The sequence below is a fragment of the Emys orbicularis genome, chromosome 9, assembly GCF_028017835.1.
Source record: "Emys orbicularis isolate rEmyOrb1 chromosome 9, rEmyOrb1.hap1, whole genome shotgun sequence".
Classification (NCBI taxonomy): Eukaryota; Metazoa; Chordata; order Testudines; family Emydidae; genus Emys; species Emys orbicularis.
In genome coordinates, this window is record NC_088691.1 from 107,508,556 (window position 1) to 107,530,671 (window position 22,116).

General features: G+C 44.0%; 1 protein-coding gene across 3 annotated transcripts in view; it reads left to right on the top strand.

The window, feature by feature from the left end:
- DLG1 (discs large MAGUK scaffold protein 1) overlaps window positions 1-22,116 on the top strand; it is a 390,639-nt gene that overhangs the window by 219,960 nt on the left and 148,563 nt on the right. For 2 of the 3 annotated variants that reach the window (XM_065410860.1, XM_065410861.1), the window contains exons 9-10: window positions 4,884-5,053; window positions 5,841-5,977. In XM_065410860.1, coding sequence (XP_065266932.1) covers window positions 4,884-5,053; window positions 5,841-5,977 — 307 coding nt within the window. Of the gene's footprint in view, window positions 1-4,883; window positions 5,054-5,837; window positions 5,978-22,116 lie in introns of all 3 variants that reach the window. The other variant, XM_065410859.1, reaches the window with a different exon arrangement.

Consider the following 22,116-nt stretch of genomic DNA (forward strand, 5'->3'; position numbering starts at 1 on the left):
GGAATAGGCAGAGGAGGGTGTCGATGTGGGTTTTGGATTTGTGCTGTTGGGAGGAAGGTGGAGATTGGGATGTGGAGGGGAAGAAGTATGGTGGGAGCTATAGAGGGGTAAGGATGGGGAAATGGAGCCGGTGGAGAGAAGGAAAGATGAAGAGCATGGATGCTATGATGCAGAAAGAGGGATGTGGTTAGAGTTATGGGTGAGTGGCATGTGGACACAGGCATGTAGGTGTACGTATACGTGCCTATAGAAACATGTTTGAATAATGCTGTGAAGGTAGGCTTGCAGAAATCTCCCCTGAAGTAGCTGGAGTGTATTGCCTCTCTGCAGCTGAGGGGCAAGGCAGATGCAGCTGGTCTGTGCCACTAAAGGGATCTGGGATGGGGGCAGGGGGCACCCCAGGACAGCAGCAGGTTGCTGCTTTAGAATCTTAGTACACGTCATTCAGGGCCCCATGTTAGCCTGTTGACTGCTCTCTGATGCACAGCTTACATCTCCCAGAACTTGCTGGCAGTCATACCAGGCATATCAGGTATGTCTAGACATTGTTTATTTTAGTAGAATGTCAGTACAGCACCAGCAGCACATTAAATGGACAGCAAAGCCACCAGTGACATAATTAACCTACCAAAGCAGGAAGGCAACGTTTCACAGCAGAACAGAGGAAGTTCTTTGTTAACGTGTGGGTTAAAACTCTAGCTTGTTTTCCTCTTCTGCTTCCTAGTTTGCTGAACAGTGCAGTAGTTAGCTACTCTTTCCTTTCAGTGCTGACCACATTTTTTTGCATGTAAAAAATAGTTTGTGCAACATTCTGATTAAAATATATAGAAACTGAAACTGCTTCTTCCGGAGATGGTGCATATGTATATTCCACACATGGATGTGCATGTGCACCATGCATCTGAGTCTGGAAGTGTTTCTTAGCAGAGTCCATTGACCCCCCACGTGCATGTGTATCCCGTCATGTTCCCAGCTGAGAGTATAATAGGTAGTGAGGGTTGATGCATCTCCAGTTCCCTCTTACTGCCACATGGCAGTTGGGTACTGGAGATCATCCATCAAAGATACTCAGTAGAATTCCTCTCATTTCCACCTCATTTCCCCCACCCCGGACTTCCGCTGGGGACCCTTCCCACGAATGCATCCTCCAACAAGAAGTGGGCACTCTGTTCCTCAAGGGGACCATAGAGCCTGTCCCATGTCACTACAATAGACAGGGTTTTTACTCATTGTACTTCCTCATTCCGAAGAAGGGCAGATGGCAGTGTCGCATTCTAGACCTTTGGGTGGTAACACTGGCATCAATTATCCCATCCCTCCCCCGGGAGCCTGGTTCGCAGCTCTCTACATGAAGGAGTCTTACTTCCATGTAGATATCCACCCGTCCCACGACAAGTTTCTCCATTTTTGAGTGGGACACCACCATTACCAGGTTTGGATCTTCCCGTTTGGTATAGCAGTGGCTCCACGAGTGTTCACAAAGGTGTTTGCTGTGGCCGCGGCCCAAATGCAGATACTCTGTATACGTCTATCTGACGACTGGCTCCTCATGGGGTTTTCGCACCAGGAAGTAACCTCCACAGTCCTCATCCTTTGCATGCTGTTGGCATCTCAGTATCTGCATCAAGGAGGACAAATTGGTGTTTACACCTATGCAGACAATATCATTTATTGGGGCATGGCTTGACTTCATCACAGCAAGAGCTTTCCTCCCAGCAGACCACTTCGCAACATTGATGTCTGTCATTACAGATCTGCCTTGCAGGCCCGGTACCATGGTCCACTGCTGCCTCTCTCTCCTCAGCCATATGTCATACCACATGCATGTCTCCACGTGCATTGCCTCCAAGCATGGCTCTTTTCCACCTACAAACCCAGCATGGACCATATGCAGACCAGAGACCTCATTACCCAGAGCCTCCCTCATATGGTGGACCAATCCTTCCAAAGTCTTCTACCTACACCCAGGTCACCATCACAACTGACACCGCCCCACGGGTTGGGGAGCCCACCTAGACCACCACACAGCCCAGAGTGTGTGGATGCCATGGGAGGCCAGGATGCCCATAAATGTGCTAGAGCTCCAGGTGATCCCTTGACCATGCTGGCCCTTTCTTTCACTTATTTGATCTATGTTCAACTCCTCTTCAACAACATCGCAGAAGTCGTGTACATCTACAAGCGCGTGGCACCAAGCCTCCCTCCCTCTGTTCCAAGTTCATCTGCCCCTGGAACTGGTGCACCAAAAACATGTAACACTTCAAGCCATGTACATCCCACGCATCAAGAACTCCCTTTTCAACGCGCTCAGCCAACTCTACATCTATCACGAGTGGGAGCTACACAATGCCGTGATACAGTGCCTCTTCGAGAACTAAGGCACCTCTTTGCCACTCATGAGAACAGGAAGTTGCCCCTCTCTTGTTCCAGAGGAGCAGTAGGGGAGGACATGCAGGGTGACGCTGTCCTCCTGTCCTGGACAGGAGACCACCACTACTTTTTCCCTCCCATTCCGCACCTCCTGCAAGTAATCCGCAAAGTTCGCCGGGACAGAGCCACCGTGATCTTCATAGCCCCATTCTGGCCCTGTCAGTTCTGGTTCATGGACCTTCTCCAACTCTCCACTCATACACCGATCCACCTTCACACACTCCCGGATCTACTCACACAAGATTGGGGGAGACTCTTGAATCCCAAGCCGAGCCACTTCACTTCACAGCCTGGTATTTGTCTGGGGATTGACGGTGGACCATGCATGCTCCATCCTGCTACGGTGAATCCTTACTCAGAGCAGGAGAGAATCCACCAGAACATGCTATCAGGCAAAATGGAGATGCTTCATGCTATGGGCCCACCATCACTCATTGAATGCTGTATCTATACCAGTTGCCCTGGACTACCTTCTCGCCCTCAAAATGTCCAGCCATCACCTATATATGGGTGCAACTGGCAGCAGTCAGCACCTTTCTTCCTTCTGTGGACAGCACCTCAGTATTTATGCATCTCACAACCACTCACTTCATAAAGGATTTACTCAACACCTTTCCACCAGCACTAAAGCGCACACGTGTGTGGGACCTTAATCCCTTCCTCTCCGTCCTCATGAAACCACCCTTTGAACCATTGGCAACATGCTCCCTCTCCCACCTCTTAATGAAAATGGCATTCCTGGTAGCCATAACTTCAGCCAGATGGGTCAGTGAGTTGATAGCCATGATGGCAGATTCCCCCCTCCCCCCACCTATATTTCACAAGAAGAAAGATGTCCCTTCAGCTCCATCCAAAATTCCTCCCAAAGGTCATGTTGGGAATTCCACCTGAACCAGTGCATTCACCTACCTGTTTTCTGCCCCAAACTGCACATCTCCCCCGCTGACAGGGTCCTGCACTCCCTGGATGTCCGTCATGCACTGGCTTTCTACCTTCAAAGTACTCAACCCTTTTGCACGTCGCTGAAGCTCTTTGTGGCCATTGCCAAACGGTCCACATGTCAAGCCCTCTCCTCTCAACCAATCTCCAAATGGGTCTCGGGGTGCATCCTGGAATGCTACAACTAGTTTGATGTACCCACACCTGATAGAATTATGGCTCACTCTATGCGAGCGCAAGCTGACACGTCAGCCTCGCTAGTGGATGTGCCCTGGCAAGACATTTCTCATGCAGCCACCTGGTGCTCCATCCACACCTTCACAACCAGTATGCCGTCACACAAGTAAGCGGCAGCTACAGACACAGCAGTCGGCTAAGCTGTTCTGAGAACCGCACTTCCATTAGCATCCTTGCAGCCAACTCCACACTGATCACTGCTCATGAATCATGTGTGGAATACACATAGGGACCATCACTCAAAGGAGAGGAAGAGGTTACTTACCTGTAACTGGAGATTCTTTGAGATGTGTGGTCCCTATCTATATTCCACTACCTGCCTAACATCCCCTCTGTTTTGGACTACACTCTAAGGTAGCAAGAGGGAGACTGGAGAGGTGTCGACTCACACTACCTATTATACTTTTGGCTGGGAGCATGGGGGGATGCACAGGCATGTGCGGGTCAATGGACACTGGTAGGAAACACTTCCAGACTCAGGCGCATGGCACGCATGCGCACCTGTGTGTGGAATACAGATCAAGACCACACATCTCGAAGAACCTCCAGTTACAGGTAAGTAACCTTCTCTTATCAGAAACCCTTTTATCTTTAGTTGTAAAAAAAATATTCTTTTAAAATCATTTGTTATTTCCTTCTTAATTGGACTTATTTATGTTGCATTTTCAGTAATGTTGTTTTTATTTTAAAGAATAATATTTAATGCATATATTTTCAAAAAAAATGTATAATGTATTGTATTGATTGACAGTGTCATCTGGTTAAAATGCTATTGGACACCTAATATGTTCAGTACACTATAATTAAAGTTAAGATTTTGTCATGGTTATTTTTATTAAAAGTCACAGACAGGTCACGGGCAATAAAAATTCACAGAAGTCGTGACCTGTCTGTGACTTTTGCTGCTGTGGCTCCATGGTTTCCCCCACCACCATGGTCGCTGGGAGCTGTGGGATTCCCCCTCCGCCCGCAGCAGCTGGAAGCTGCAGGTTGACCATATTTCCCAAAGAGAAAACGGGACATCTCCAGCCACTCACCCGAGGCGTCCCCTCCGCCCCACACACATACACGAGGCTGTCGCCCGTTGCTGTAACCTTGCAGGGGGCTCCCTCTCGCTGCTGTCGCTGGAACTCTGCCAGGGCCTTGCTGGCTGCTAGAGTCCCTCAGCCCCTGGTGATGAAGCAGAGAATGTCACAAAGGTCTCTCTGTGACTTCCGTGACATTAATGTAGCCTTAACTATAATACCTCAACTAAATGAAAGCATTGGTGTCCTCAGGGTTAACGATTGCATATTACGAGTAAATGAAGTGGATGTTCGTGATGTGACACACAGCAAAGCAGTTGAAGCATTAAAGGAGGCAGGATCCATTGTGCGGTTGTATGTCAAAAGAAGAAAACCAGTCACAGAAAAAATAATGGAGATAAAACTTGTGAAAGGGCCGAAAGGTATGTGGCAAGTATAAAGTTTCTGTTATACAAAAAAGGATAAAGTTGCCAGTAGGTTGCCGGCCATTATTTCTCAGTGAGTACACAAAAATTATATTAGTCCACATTACTAATGGAGCATTTGAGGATTGGCAGCATCAGAATAATGCAAATGAAGACAGATACATTTTAAGTGAAGTAGTAAAGCTCTTAATAGTTCTGGCAAACACCTGCCCTCATCCATATAGCATGCATAATATTTTTCTTTTAAATGCAAACAATTTGTGCCCAGTTAAATCACTTCCTTGATAATATAGTCATTTTTAAGAGGAATATATCGGTCTTAGCACTGGAATAAACTTTTCATGTGAAATCTCTGGATATTTCTTCAAAGGTGAAAAAACTACTTAGAGAAACCATTCTGCTTGTTTCCATACTTACAGATGATGCAACATTACAAAACTATTCTTTGAAGTGGTAGAATTGGGTAATCATTACAATTACTGTAGTTGAGCTGTGTGGTTTCAGTTGAGTGATTCACCTACCTTTCTCTATAAATGTTGCTTCTCCCTCAAAAATTAAATCTCTTTTTTGGGAGGAATTCTGATCATTTTACTGTGTTTAAAAAACATTAGTTACTGCTCTAACAGCTGTATTATATATACCTGCTCAATAACCTGTGTCATGTTAAATTATAATTATTTCTATAGCACCATAGTTGCATGGAGCACAATTATATTGTGATTGACATCAAATTGATATTAAAAATTTAAAAGGTCTCTGGAAAAATGACTTTATTTTCAAGCAGGACTTGGGTTCAGCATAGCTGGTGGTGTTGGAAATCAGCATATTCCTGGTGACAACAGTATCTATGTAACCAAAATTATTGAAGGAGGTGCAGCACATAAAGATGGCAAACTTCAGATTGGAGACAAACTTCTAGCTGTAAGTAAAGGTGTACTTTCCCTTCTGCGCATACTACTTATTGGTACATACAAAATGATGCCGTAATTCAGCTAAGTATTAAGGGAGCTGTCCATAGGCCTGGCAAGTCAGATGCATCATACATACTGTTTCTAGTACAAATTGAGTCTTACCAAGAAATGTAAATAATAAAATAAATTCTCCATCTTCAGGCTCTCTCATTTCAAAAAATCTCTGAGATCTCAAACTGGGTTAAATGTTCTATTGAAAAATCAGAACTGTGTCCTATACCAATCAACATGCTTCATTTCCAGAGTTTGCCATTAAGTCTCTAGAAGCACGGGGCAATTCTAACATTTAAAATAGCCTTTGGTAACACTACCATCTGCTGCCCTAAAAATCCCTGAAGGGTAAGGAACCCACTTACTTATTTTCTGCATACCAGTAACTAGGGATGGCTGGTTTGGAATTAGATGCATCATCTTATATTAGTTTACAAAATCCACTGTCATTCATTAGTGGTTTATTTAGGGTTGTTTTTTTTTTCCCCCTTTTCTCAAAGCAAACACTTCAAAGCTGACTTCAATGTGTAAGAAAGAAAATAATTTTCAACTGCCCCAGATGTCACCAGTAATCCTACTGTGTTCAGAGCATGCTCTAGTGATCTCAGCATGAGACTAGGAGACAGGTTGTAATTCCAGCTCTCATGGCCAGACCTACTCACACTGAATAGCATCTTACTCTGCAAAAGCAATAAAACTATTCATAGAATAAAGTAGGTCTGTCAATTAATCGCCGTTAACTCAAGCAATTAACTCAAAACAAATTAACTCAATTTTAAAAGTTAACGATGATTAATTGCAGTTTTAATCACACTGTTAAATAATAATAGAATACCAATTTAAATGTATTATAAATATTTTTGGAGGTTTTTCTACATTTTCCAAATATATTGATTTCAGTTACAACACAATACAAAGTGTACAATGCTCATTTAATATTATTTGTTAGGGTTGTCAAGCGATTAAAAAAAAATAATCATGATGGCACGATTAAAAAAAATTGTGATTAATTGCGTGATTAATCGCGCTGTTAAACAGTAATAGAATACCATTTATTTAAATATTTTTGGATGTTTTCTACATTTTCAAAAATATTGATTTCCATTACAACACAGAATACAAAGTGTACAGTGCTCACTTTATATTTATTTTTTATTACAAATATTTGCGCTGTAAAAAATCAAAAGAAATAGTATTTTTCAGTTCACCTAATACAAGTACACCTCTACCCCGATATAACGCGACCCGATATAACACGAATTTGAATATAATGCGGTAAAGCAGTGCTGGGGGGGGGGGGGGGGGGGGGCTGTGCACTCCGGCAGATCAAAGCAAGTTCGATATCATGCGGTTTCACCTATAACGTGGTAAGATTTTTTTGGCTCCCGAGGACAGCGTTATATCGGGGTAGAGGTGTACTGTAGGGCAATTCCTTTATCATGAAAGTTGAACTTACAAATGTAGAATTATGTACAAAAAATAACTGCACTCAAAAATAAAACAATGTAAAACTTTAAAGCCTACAAGTCCACTGAGTCTAACTTCTTGTTCAGCCAATCATTCAGACAAACAAGTGTGTTTACATTTGCAGAAGATAATGCTGCCCGCTTCTTATTTACAATGCACCTGAAAGTGAGAACAGGCGTTCGCATGGCACTCTTGTAGCTGGCATTGCAAGGTATTTACATGCCCGATATGCTAAACATTCGTATGTCCTTTCATGTTTTGACCACCATTCCAGAGGACGTATCCATGCTGATGACAGGTTCTGATTGATAATGATTGGGTTTGTTTAGTTTGGAAAAGAGAAGACTGAGAGGGGACATGATAGCTTACACATTGCTACCTTCTTTGTGTTTTGTAAAATCTGTAGTGAAAGTGTTCTTAAAATGAACAACGTGCTGGGTCATCATCCGAGACTGCTATAACATGAATTTATGGCAGAATGAGGGTAAAACAGAGCAGGAGACATTCAATTCTCCCCCAAGGAGTTCAGTCACAAATTTAATTAATGCATTTTTTTAATGAGCTTCATCAGCATGGATGGATAAATGTCAATTGCTATTCTATTATTGTTTAACAGTGCAATTAAAATTGCGATTAATCATGATTAAGTTTTTTGAGTTTTTGATTAATCGGCAGCCCCAATTATTTTTTATTACAAATATTTGCACTGTAAAAAAGATAAACAAAATAAATAGTATTTTTTAATTCACTTTATGCAAGTACTGTAGTGCAATCTCTTTATCATGAAAGTGAAATTTACAAATGTAGATTTTTTTGTTACATAACTGCACTCAAAAACAAAACAATGTAAGACTTTAGAGCCTACAAATCCACTTAATCCTACTTACTTCTTGTTCAGCTATTTCACTAAGACAAATAAGTGGCGGGAGGGATAGCTCAGTGGTTTGAGCATTGGCCTGCTTAAACCCAGGGTTGAGAGTTCAATCCTGGGGGGGCGGCATTTAGGAATCTGAGGCAAAAATCTGTCTGGGGATTGGTCCTGCTTTGAGCAGGGGGTTGGACTAGATACCTCCTGTGGTCCCTTCAAACCCTGACATTCTATGATTCTGTGAAGTTTATTTACATTTATGGGAGATAATGCTGCCCGCTTCTTATGTACAAAGTCACCTGAAAGTGAGAGCAGATGTTTGCATGGCACTTCTGTAGCTGGCATTGCATGGTATTTACATGCCAGATATGCTAAACGCTGTGAGCACTGTACACTTTGTATTCTGTGTTGTAATTGAAATCAATATATTTGAAAATGTAGAAAACATCCAAAATTAAGTTAAATAAATGGTATTCTCTTGTTATTAAAAAAAAAAAATTAATGGAGATATCCTATCTCCTAGAACTGGAAGGGACCTTGAAAGGTCATTGAGTCCAGCCCCCTGCCTTCACTAGCAGGACCAAGTACTGATTTTGCCCCAGATCCCTAAGTGGCCCCCTCAAGGATTGAACTCACAACCCTGGGTTTAGCAGGCTAATGCTCAAACCACTGAGCTATCCCTCCCCCAACAGTGTGATTAAAACTGTGATTAATCGTGATTAATTTTTTTAATAATTTGACAGTCCTAGAATAAAGTGATCCTTGCTCTAAGAGTAAAACAGAGGAATTATAAGCTTACCTTAAAGGGTTTTTCATGGGTTAGTTAATGTTAGCAAAATGATTTGAAGGTGAAAATCACACATTTTGCTTTTATTTATATTTATCAATTGAGTTTTCATCTGCAAATCACTTTATAAACAGTTATTATTTGGGGTGTCGATGGGGTATCTGTGGATTAGGGGGATGGTCTGGCAGCAGAGAGAGAACGAGTTTCCACAGTGGTATTGCTGTTGTGTGAACTTCTGTGCTCTAGATTCCCCCATTTTGGAGGTTCCCAGGTTTTCCTAGCAGCACGCTTCTATTGCAGTGCAACTGCGTGGGGCAGGGAAGAAATCCAAAGACAATGAGGCAGCATAGGGCGTCCATGCTGATGGCTGTGTTTCAACAGTTCGTGGAGGATTTATGGAGCTGAGGGGATCCAAACTCCTACTCTGCAGAGCTATTCTCTCTCCTCACTTGAGTGCAACCTCAGAGTTTCATGTCCAGGCCTCTGTGATTTGAGGTTATGGCATAAATTTCATTTGAGTATCAAATGTGATGTTATACGCACTGAATAAACATTTTAAACATAAATACTTTAATGTATTACAGTAGTGCCCCAACCAGGATCAGGACCCCATTATCCTTGGCTTTGTACAGAGACGGAATAAAAACAATAAAATAGAGCCCCAGCCCCAAAGAGCTTATAGTTTAATTAAGACACAACAAGTAGGTATAAAAAGTAACGAAGAAGCAGAGGAGAGAGGACAAGGATCCCAATGGTAATGTCTTATAAGAGACCACATGAATAAGATGAATATCCGAAATCCCCACTGGCCATCTGTCTAGCCAGTATCAGAGAAACATGATCTTACCTGCAGTATTTGAATGGACTCGAAGGGAGTCAGGTAACCTGTACGGTATAAATCGTATCTAACCTGTCTGGTGAATTAAAGTTTCATAGGGATATGTACTCTGTTTAAACTGTTTACACCTGCAACTTGTGTTATGGATTTTTTGTTAAAGAAAATGTAACACTCTTATTGAATCATCATCTTGTGAAAGAGTTAAGTTTGGAGGCTAGAAAAATGGAAGCTAGCCCTTTATAGCACACTTTTTACTGCATGAATCGTACAAGTAAACTTTAGTGGGGAAGAGAGCCTGTTACATAAAAGTTTATGGAGTAACTTCCAGTAAAGGTGTTGGAGTATGAATATGTAATTCTTCCCCTTTCAGAGCAGAATGTGTGGATGGTAAAAATCTCATCATTATGTCACCCTGATTAGTAATCAGTGACTTGTACAGGAACTTTATGTTCACTCATTTTATTTAATTAGTAATTAGTGATATTTGCCAAGTTACTGGTATAGATAGATTTTTTCCCCCCATGTTCTATTTTTTCGCCTGGTCACACACTGGAAATGTTGGCACCGTTCCTTTGTATAAATAATTGCACTTTTAGGAACTTGTGCATCATAACTTTTGGACTGCCTTACATTTTTTAGCTCTCTGCATGTGGCTCTGCTCAACTGTGTGAAAGTCTGAGTGGTTCCTGATTTTTAAATTATTTAAAATTGTCAGGATAGTTAAACACTTACAGAAAAAATTCTTCAGAGGTAGAAAGAATTTGTTAAGTAGGATCATTTTTTTGTAAATATCAGTTTTATATTTATAGAAATATAATGGGACAGCTGTTCTTCCAGAGGAGCCAAGAATGCTTTTGGGTACTGAATATTTGTACCCTTAAAAAAAAAAAAAAAAATCCCTTCTGATTTTTGTGCCACTGTAAGAAAAAAAATCTACATTTGTAAATTGCACTTTCACGATAAGGATATTGCACTACAGTACTTGTATGAAGTGAACTGACCAATATTATTTCTTTAGTTTATCTTTTTTACAGTGCAACTATTTGTAATAAAAAATAATAATATAAAGTATTGTATTGGCAAACTTGGTGTACAGATGCAAAGACTGGTATTTCAAGATATCAGATCCACAAAAATGCCAATTACTTTGAAGCAATTTCTTAACAGCCTTCTAGTAATATCAACTGTGTGATACATGTGCATACTGATGGCATGAATCCTTTCTTGGAGTTTTGCTATTATTCCAAGATTAATTGCAACCCTTATTTCAGAGGGTTAATGTTTACATAGTTATAATTGATATGTAGAGTATAAAATTTCAGTGGGAAGCCAGATCTGGGAGTCTGCTATTCCTGGTAATAATCGTTCACCCAAAAAAGGGAGTATAATTTGAACATGTTGGTAAAAATGTACAAAAGGCTCAGTTTGTTTATATTAATAGAGATTTCAGAAATTGTAAAGCTTTTCTGATTTTATGAAATTCTTACCGTTAAGTCTAGCTTTTAGATAAATGATTTGGTTCAGCAGTATTTCAGCCACTAAAGGAAATTTGAATAATCAAAGAGTCAGAAAATATTTTAATATAATCAAATGTAGGATTTTTATGTGGGTTGGAGGGGAAATGGTTATTTTACTGGAGATATTCAAAATAAATCCACAGTTTAGCATATATAGGAATACTCCCAAAATCAGTTTTTTGATCTCAGCCAAGAGACTTGTAAAACATGTAATCTACTGTGTTGACATACTCTGCTTATGAATAAAAGTAATGAAGCTGATTTTAGTCTCTAATCTGAGGAACAATTTCCAAATCAGGCAGAATATAGCTTTTCAACTCTCTCGATATTATACTACTCAATTATAGATGCATTATAAAATTACAATGTCTATTCACTAAGAATAGTATGAGTTAAAATAGCTGTTTTCAAAAACTAACATCAATATAAGGTGGTTTGATCCTAGGGAATTGGATTTGCATAGTATGGAAACATTAAATAGACAAAAAATGTACTATGGTGCTTTAAACTGTTAAGTGCTTTATAAATAACAGTATTCAAAAGGTACAGTAAACATTTTTAATATGATGTATAAGTAAACTAAATAATTACAGAAGCAACAGAAAAAGTCTCTGCTTCTTTTTGTTTTACTCCTGGTGTTCTGTTGTGTTAATTTCAATGGAATATATGGATCCAGAGAGTCAATAGTGTTAACATGACCCTGTCGTACAACATTAACAGTTTTAAACAAAGTTTGGGTTTCAAGTAGAGATACCTTGGCCTTCTTAGTACCATGGCAAACGCCATTAAAAATTCTTTAAATCTTTTTTTAAAGATAAAGAAAAACAAGTAAAAACAGTTATAGCATTTGAAATGTAAAGTATTAAGTAAGGCTTTCATTTTAACACTATTCCTTGTTCCCTTTCCCTTTAGCTTTAAAGAGTTTTTAGAAGTAAAAAACTCTGCTTGACAGTCTTTTAGATGGTATTAAAAATTGTGATAACTCTCCTGTTTTGGTGGAAAGGAGAAAAAATTAGTTGAGATGGCCTGAAGCTGCTGTTGCTTGTCTGATCCCAATTAACTACAAAGTAAACACACAAGGCAGGAGAGAGAGAAACAACAAAGATAGAAAATGTAGGTTCTGTCTCTTATTTTGATTCTCACTTGCAGTTTCATTATTCAAGAACTACAGGCACGGAGCACACAGTCTTATCATCCATTCCAAAACTTGGCAGACTTCTACCAGCATCAAGCTGCCTTGGGCATTGCTTTTAGCTGGCTCTTTGGTCACAGACTTACAGCAATGTTGCAAAATATACAGTCCTGGCCAGCTAAGACAGACTGTTGTTAAACAGAAGTCAAATAGGAAAGAAAAGAAATAAGGAGGGGTGGGGAGGTGCAGGTGGCATGTCATCTGGGCTCCTCTGTCTGGGTCAGGATGTTTCTCAGGATTAGGATAATGAGGGCCCAGCGATGTAACGGTGGATTCTGAGATCCCAGGAGATGGTGGGAGTGGCATCCAAGATGGTAAAGCTTGTTCCTTTCCTATTCTTCCACTTTTGCTCAGTGGTGGTTCTCAAACAGCTTGCAGGCAGTTGCATCCCCCACCCCTAAAAAATTTTTTTTTTTCTTTTAAGGACCCAAAAAGGGACTGGTGGGTGAAATATTTTGTTCACCTGTTAGTCCCCACTTCTCTTGTTTACCAGGTATGATCTTAACACAGTCCTTGAGTGATATCCATAGGCCTTTCTGTTTGGATTAATTCAGTCCTTCTGTCTGCCTTTTGCACCTTTTCCCATCAACATTTATTGTTCTAGGTTACTGTGGGATTTTATGAATTTTCGCTCACTTCTTACATAAATTAAATTTGAAGACCCATTATTACAACAGTTCTCCCTATTATAGTATGGGCTCCTCTAGATGACATAAATCTAAAGTTGCTGTTTTAAGGGTCAGCTCTCAAAAATAGTTTTGCTACTGCCTGCATCATCTGGGCTCTGCAGGCACAGACAAAATTTTAAATTGGCCTTCAGCACTTGCAAGAAACTATATTGGATATTCTGCCCTGCCTATCACTTCCAAAATGGAGTGAGATGCTGATTCAACCCAGTACAAGTTCTGTTTGTCCGTCCCCTGACATTAGTGGTGGAAAGCCATACGTACCAGACCTTTTCCATTTTCCCCTCCAATTCCAGTTGGGTGGGGGAGAGGAGAGAAAAAGGTCTTTGCCAAGTTTCTCAAAAATGAGTCCTTAAAGTTAAGCTATGTCCATATTTAGGTACATTCTTCAGCTCCCAGGAAAATCAATGGAAGCTGCTGAGTATATCATATTTTTGAAAATCAGGCAATTTATGGTGGTGCTTAAATATGGATTAAGGAGTCTCATTCTGTTTTTGAAAACCTTGCCCCTTGTGTTCATGTATCGTGGTAACTGATGTCTGGAGTAGATGGCCGGGATAGAGCAGTGTAAAGCCGCAAAGGCCTGAAAATGGTTAATTAAAAATGTCTTTCAACTAAAGCATAGCGTGTAAAACCCTTTAATATTTTTTAAAGGTTTACATTTATTAAGTATATTTTAAAAAGGTTATTGTGCTGTTGCTACACAGAAGACAGTATGGTCTCCTTCCTCAGTTCATAGTTACACAAAGGAGAGTTCATCTTCAAGGGATTCCATTCTAGGTGTGCACGTGCCCACATGCACAGTCGTCAGAGATTTTTGCCTTAGCGATATCCGTAGGGTCAGCTGTAGCGCCCCCTTGAGTGCCACGCTCAAGGTTGGTATATTAGGTGCTGCCAACCCGATGCCCTCTTAGTTCCTTCTTTCCGCCCGTGACGATTGGTCGGAGTGCCTAATCTTGCATCACAAGAGCATTAGCGATTCTTACAGTCCATTTTTCTATCTTCTTTGTTGTTAGTTAATAGGTACTTAGACCTTTAAGTTAAGTGTTAGAGTAATAGTTTAGGAGTTAGACTTCCAGCTGGGACTTCTCCTCGAAGTGGTGCATGCTCTGTTTCCCAGGCTTTAAGCTATTTTCATCATGCAGCCCTCCGATGCCCATAGTGACCCCCACAAGAGCTGTTTAAAGTGTTTGGGGGAATCCCACAGAAAGGATAAGTGCAGGATCTTCAAAAACTTAAGCCCTCGAACTCAGAAGGAGCGGGATATCCACTTGAGGGCCCTCCTCATGGAGGCTTCGCTTTGTCTTACTCTGGAGCCCTTTCGATCTGACTCCACGCCCGGCACCTCAGCATCGGCGCATAGTGCACCACAGTCACCAGAATCCACCCAGCACTGTTCCCCCTTCCCGGTGCCTAAGAAGCGGTCAAAGTTGACAGGCCCACTGGCACCGCAGAAGAAGGGAGCTTCGGGCAAAGGATCTGTGTCAGGCCACATGCCCACCCCAAAGCTGCTGGGGGTACCGCTGCGGTCAGACCCCCTAGCCCAGCCAGGGTCCCGCCTCTAACTCCTGGGAGTGGCAGGGAGTCCAGTCCCTTAGTAGGGTCATTTGTGCCCAAAGCGGGCCTGGCGGCCAAAGAGCAAGTAGGCTGACCAGCACCACAAATGCCAAGCAAGGCGACGGACCCGGCCAAGGCCTTGGCATCTATGGGCAAGCCGGTTATGAGACTGCCCCCTAAAGCAGTGGAGCTTCCCCAATCCGCAGGCGTCAGTCCCCATCACCGCGGCCTCGGACCCCGGCACCACAGCCTCAGTCCCATTTAGAAGACACGGGTCCCTGACACCAAGGTCTCCCCCTGCAAGGCATGGGACACCTGAGTCACGATGCCGATACCCATACCCATGGTACTGTTGGGCAGTACAGGATTGTTCCCGGTTGCAGCACTGGTCTCCGGCTCCCCAGTACCACTCTTTGGGCAGGAATTGGTCCTCGTCTTCTCCTTACCGGTTTGAGGGAGCAGGGCTCTTTTCGGAGCTGACCGATGCATAGCTCCACAGCCTTAAAGACTCCCGTGCCACCCTCTGTTTCTTGGGCCCACACACCCCATAGCAGGCTACAAAGCTGTTCCATCCCCTGCCGCCTCTGTCGAGGTCCTGTGGTGTCCCCCGGTCCAGCTCCTACAGGAAGAAGGACAAAGACAAAGGATTTAAACGGCATCACCCTTCGTCTTCCTGTTCCTCTGCCCAGCCTGGTTCTTCCAGAGGCCAAGGAAGCCAGAAGCAGATGTTTTGAGGATGCGCCGGAGTATGGCGCCCCAGTCACTTCTCAGGATCCACCCCCCTGCTCTTTCCTCAAGTGCCTGCGCCCCTTCCAGTCGGCCTGGTCACAGCTATACGGTCTTCTACAAAGACAAGGTCCAGCTGCTGCGGCCACACCCGGCTTTCGTTCCCAACGTGGTCTCGCAGTTTCATACGGGCCAGGTCATTTACTTACCTGTCTTTTTTCCAAAGCCGCGTAATTTGGAGGCGGAGCGTAGATTGCATTCCCTAGACATCAGGAGGGTGCTAGCCTTCTACATTGAAAAGACCAAGCCATTCCGCAAGTTGACGCAATTGTTCGTCGCGGTGGCTGACAGGATGAAAGGTCATCCAGTGTCCGCTCGAATAATTTCTTCTTGGATCACTGCCTGCATTCTCTGCTGCTACAATCAGACAAAGGTGCCACCTCAGGTGATCATAACCACCCATTCAACCAGGGCGCAAGCCTCTTCCGCAGCTTTCCTATCCCATGTGCATATGCAGGACATTAGGGCGGCCACCTGGTCATCCATTCACATGTTCACGTCCCATTATGCACTTACCCAGCAGGCCCAGAACGATGCTGGCTTCAGTAGAGCAGTACTGCAAGCCGCTAGCTGTGAACTTTGAGCCTACCTCCGAGGATACTGCTTGTGAGTCACCTAGAATGGAATCGACCTAAGCAAGCAAAACGGTTATCTACCTTTTGTAATTGTGTTGTTCATGTCCATTCCATTATCCGCCCTCCTTACCCCTCTGTCAGAGTTGCCAGCAAGAAGGAACTGAGAGGGTGTAGGGTCAGCAGTGCCTAATATACCAACACATGAGCGCAGCACTCAAGGGGGCACTACAGCTGACCCTGCAGATACCGCCAAAGCAAAGATCTCCGACAACTGTGCACATGGGCGTGCACACACCTAGAATGGAATGGAATGGACATGAACAACAGATCCCGAAGAACAACAGTTATGAAAAGGTAGATAACATTTTTTCCCTCCAAATGTGGAAGTGTGGCATTCAAAATTAAAACTGTTGGAGGTGAAGTCAAGCTTCTTTGTATTTCTGTTTATATTTTATTCTTTAGTGGGCTCTTTCAGCAGAGCTGAGTTTTTTTCTGAATAGTGGAAAAGCTGAAAATCAGTAATGAAATAAAAAATGGTTATCGTAAAAGTCAATGTGTGAAAATGGCACTTGCTTATTTATCAGTTCTGATTCCTCCGTGTATTCAAATCATTTCTGCTCACTTTAATTACAGGTTTTTTTATTAGTGTTAGCACTTGGAGAACTTGAGGTTAATTGTATTCAGGTTTGTGTATCAACAGACTTGTTAACTAAGTTACAATTGCAGGGACAAATTCTGCCCTCGTTTATAACTGTGGAATCTCACTGAAGACAGTGGACCTATTCTAGTGCCAAACATGACTGTAACTTGAAAAGAATTCTATTGACTTCACTTACTGTGGATTTTTGGTATCATAACTGAAAGCCGAATTTGGGCTGTTAAGGTTGCATCTCGGTGTCACTGTTTAGTTTGTCACTCCATTTTAAAAATTATACAACAGAAATGGAAAATAGTCAGAGATATGAAAAGAAATGATTTAAAACATGGGAAAATATCTGTATGTCGAAAGATTAAAAAGGTTAGGCCTACTTATTTCAGAGTTGCTGTGTAAGAACCAGGATGGATGAATAAGAGGAAATATGATAAAGGCTTGATGAAAACTGTACAGAGACCAAGACGCTTCCCTTAGCAGACAGCGTATCATAAAAGATGAACACAACTGTACTGAATGCAATACTGTTCCACATTTACAAAAGACCACTTATGTGAAGCAGTTGATTCTTGTCAGTCCCTCGAGTGGTTGTTTCAGACTTTTTTCATTGTATATAAAATAAGAGTATTGAGCTTATTTGGGTGCTTCGCCTTACCCTCTCTCATAATACAGGAACAAAGGGATACCCTATTAAATTAAGAGCAACGGAAATATCTTTTCCCACAATTTGTGGAATTCACTGCTGCAAGATATTGCGGCAAAGACTTTGTAGTAGTAGTCAGACAAGTATTAGATATTTATATGACTATCAACTGCAGCTAACAATAGTTGGGTTCATGATCATGTCACAAACCAGAACTTGGTGTTTGGGATTAGGCAGACTCTTCCCCCATCGGCATGCTATTATAATATTATCCTCCATGGAAGTTTCAAACCTTCTTCTGGAGCATCTGGTGTTGGACCATGTCAAAGAGAAGATACAGTTTGAAATGGATTCTTGGTTTGATCCTTTTGTTCTTCAAGTGTAGCTGAGGACAGAATTTGAAGACAATGGGCTTGTATGAGTATGTCTGGAGACATACTGTGACGTGCAAAATTTTTATTTCCTCTTTGAGTGCTTGCGCATGTTAATTCCATACTCTGGTGTATGCGTGCTGCGTGCACAGTTACCGGAGAGTTTTTTCCCTTAGCAGGGAAAAGATGGCCCTAGTGCCCTCTGGAGCCCCACACATATGCAGCAGTATAAGAGGCGCCACTGGCACTGCACCCTCTCAGTTCCTTCTTACCGCCCATGATGGTTGCTGGAATGGCTTCTTGCTCTTGAAAGGCTTCCTTTCTCTAGTGGTTTGGACTTCACAGTTTTTGTATATATTTATAGTTGGTTAGTTCAGTTAGAGTATAGATAGCTATCCCTATTTTGAGGGACGTTGCCCCGGGGACTGTGCATGCCGTACTCCACCTGCGGCAAACCTATGCTAGTGGGCGACACGCATTCATCTTATTTGAAGTGCTTTGGGGAAGCTCACATCAAGGACAAGTGCAAAATTTGCAGGCGCAAAAAGATACATTTGCCTGAAGGCTTTGCTGATGGAGGCAGCCATAAGACCAGTTTCAGAGCCCTCCCACTCCGATTCAGCGATGAGTACTTCGGCCTCGGTACGAAGTGCACTGCCAGCACCGTGCTCTTCCTGGCACTACTTGCCATCCCCGGTGCCCAGGAAGAGGCACAAGAAGTAGCGTGCGTAGAGAGTGCACTCTCCGGCACTGAAGAGGAACACAAGGGGAGGTGGGATGAGACCCATGCTGGCCCACTCATCCTCCACAGAGCCGCGGTTGGCTCTGGTGACCCTGCCAAGGGCTCCAAGCCCAATTAGGGACCCATATCTAACTCCTGGGAGTGGTGGTGTTCCCTCGCGCCTCTGGGCCCCCCTTGACTCCAGAGGCTTTCCAGGACGCTAAGGACTTACTGTCCCTCTTGGTACTGCCAACTCCCCAAATGCCTGTTCCTGCTGAGGTAGGGGACAAAGCAGCATGTAGAGCAGTGAGCTCCTCGGCGGCACTGGTGGTAATGGTGCCCTCTAGGGGCAAGCCCTGCATGACCCCACCGCATCAGTCTCCGGCCTGGCACCAGTCACTGACTCCCCATCACCAATTGGAGGCAGAACCCGGTATGGCCCTACCATGGTCTCTGGACAGAGTCCTTGTCGGAGTCCGAAGTGGAATACATTGTGCCACAAAAGAAGTACTGACCACCGGTATATACACTGGATTTCAGCGCCGCAGCTTGTCCAACAGGGTACTTGCCCATGCAATGGCAATATTGGAACCCGTGGGGGTTCCCCTGGTACCGGGGGCCCCGTCCCAACAATCGTACTCAGTGGCGCCTGATAGGTGAACTGTGGCACTGTCCCATCTGGCACCAAGTCCAGACCATCGCACCGACTCTGGCATGGAGATAGCTGAGTTGGTACAGAGAGAGGTGGGACACACTCAGGAGGAGGTACCAGTTCCTCTTGAACTGCTGGCCTCCTCCTCCTCATCCCCATATGAGGCTGTGGCGGGTTCTTCCAACCTGCTCCCACCAGATGATTTTAGAGTGCATCAGGAGCTCTTGAAGGAGTTCGCAATGAACTTGAAGCAGGAAGTGGAGGAACTGAAAGAGTCCACACACAGCCTAGTTGACATCCTGGTCACTGCAGCCCCCTCTAAAGTGGCCCTGCCAGTCAACGAGGCTGTGCTGGGGCCAGTCAAAATCCTTTGGCAAAACCCCTGTTCCCAGCCTCTTACATCTAAAAAGGAAGGAGAAGAATTATGTGCCCACAACAGGATTTGAGTACCTATATTCCCACTCCTTTTCCAGGTCCCTTGTGGTGTCGGCAGCTAATGAAACAGATAGGCAAAGACAGCCCAGTGCCAATCCAAAAATAGGCCAAACATCTGGATCTTTTTGGGAGGAAATTTTATTCAACTTGCAGCCTCCAACTTCACACATTGAACCAGCAGGCCCTACTAGGGAGATAAAACTTTAATTTGTGGGACTCAATGTCCAATTTCAGCGACTCCCTACCACAGGAGTTTAAGCAGGAGGTCACTGCCATCCTGGAGAAGGGCAAGACTGTTGCCAGAGCCTCTCTCCAGACAGCCCTAGGCGCGGCTGATTTGGCGGCGAGAACAATGGCAATGGCAGTCATTATGAGGCGGTGTTCATGGCTATAGTCCTCGGGCCTTTCTGACGAGGTGCAGCAGTTGGTCCAGAACCTCCCTTTCGAGGCCAATTCATTGTTCTCTGAACAGATGGATGACAAGCTGCACGGCCTGAAAGATTCAAGGGCAACACTGTGCTCCCCAGGCTTATACACACACCCAGCCTCCAGGAGGAATTTCCTTCCACAACCACCTCCCAGGTTCTTGGGGCGTCCCAGACATGAGCCCTATAGCAGTGGTTCTCAAACGTTTGTACTGGTGAACCCTTTCAAATAGCAAGCCTCTGAGTGCGACCCTCCCCCATATAAATTAAAAACACTTTTTAATATCTTTAACATCATTATAAATGCTGGAGTCGAAGCGGGGTTTGGGGTGGAGGCTGACAGCTCGCGACCCCCCATGTAATAACCTCGCGACCCCCTTAGGGGTCCCGACCCCCAGTTTGAGAACCCCCGCCCTATAGGAAGAAGGGCCATGGCTATAAATGCTGACAACTCCAGCTGTACACCTCAGCCTCACAGTCGGGCTCGGGTAGATCCCCCAGTGGGTCTAGACAGGCCTTTTGAAGGTACACCTGAGAATGGCATTACAGACTCGACCCAGGATCCATCCCCCCCTTTAGTTTTGGGCCATTTGTTTCCCTTCTGTACAGCATGAAGTAGGGTGTCAGCTGGGTAGACCCTCCAGTTTTTGTCCCTCCCTCTACATCCCTCTTTAGGGATTCTTCTCATGAGCAATTTCTCATCTAGGGGGTGGGAGTTCTCCTATGGGTGGGAGTTGTAGAGGAAGTCCCTCAGTACTTGACAGGGAAGGGGTTTTACTCCTGATATTTCCTAATCCTGAAGGCCAAAGGGGGCCTCAGGCCCATTGTAGACCTGCGTTGCCTCAACAAATACCTCAAGAAGTTGAAGTTCCACATGGTCTCCCTGGCCTCCATCATTCCCTCCCTGGATCCATGAGAATGGTATGTCACCCTCGATTTAAAAGATGCATATTTCCATCTTCCGTGGACACAGGAGATTCCTCCGTTTCGTCATGGGCCAACACCTTTACCAGTTCACCGCTCTTCCCTTCAGACTGTCAGCAACCCCAAAGGTTTTCACAAAGTGTATGGCGGTGGTTGCAGGTTACCTGAGGCATCGAGGTATCCACATCTACCCATACCTTGATGATTGGTTAATCAAAGGCCACTCGCAGGCTCAGGCTCAGAGCAGCATTGACCTAGTGCGGGCCACATGTCAAGAGCTGGGCCTGCTAATAAACAAACAAATATCGACACTAGTACTGATTCAGGGAATAGAATTTATAGGAGCGGTGTTAGACTCTATGCAGGCCAGAGCATACCTGCCGGAAGCCCAGTTCAGAATGATGTCAGAATTAATAGCCTGTGTAACGACCCACCAACTCATGACCGCCTGGAATCTGCAGGGCTGCGACATGATCATCCATTCATTCTTTTGCATCCCACTATGCCAGAAGTTCTCAATCTTTTTCTTTCTGAGGTCTCCCCAACGTGCTATAAAAACTCCCCGGGCCTCCTGTGCCACAATAACTGGTTTTCTGCATATAAAAGCCAGGCTCAGGGTTATGCAGTAGCAAGCAGGGCAGTTGCCTGGAGCCCCATGCCACAGGGGCCCCCGCAAAGCTCAGGTTTCAGCTTCAGCCCCAGGTGGCGGGGCTCAGGGCCCTGGGCTTCAGCTCCATGCGATGGGGCTTTGGCTTTCTACCCTGAGCCCCAGCAAGGGGGGAGGGATAGCTCAGTGGTTTGAGCATTGGCCTGCTAAACCCAGGGTTGTGAGTTCAATCCTTGAGGGGGCCATTTATGGAACCTGGAGCAAAAATCTGTCTGGGGATTGGTCCTGCTTTGAGCAGGGGGTTGGACTAGATGACCTCCTGAGGTCCCTTCCAACCCTGATATTCTATGATTCTAAGTCTAATGCTGGCCCTACTTGGTGGCCCCCCTGAAACC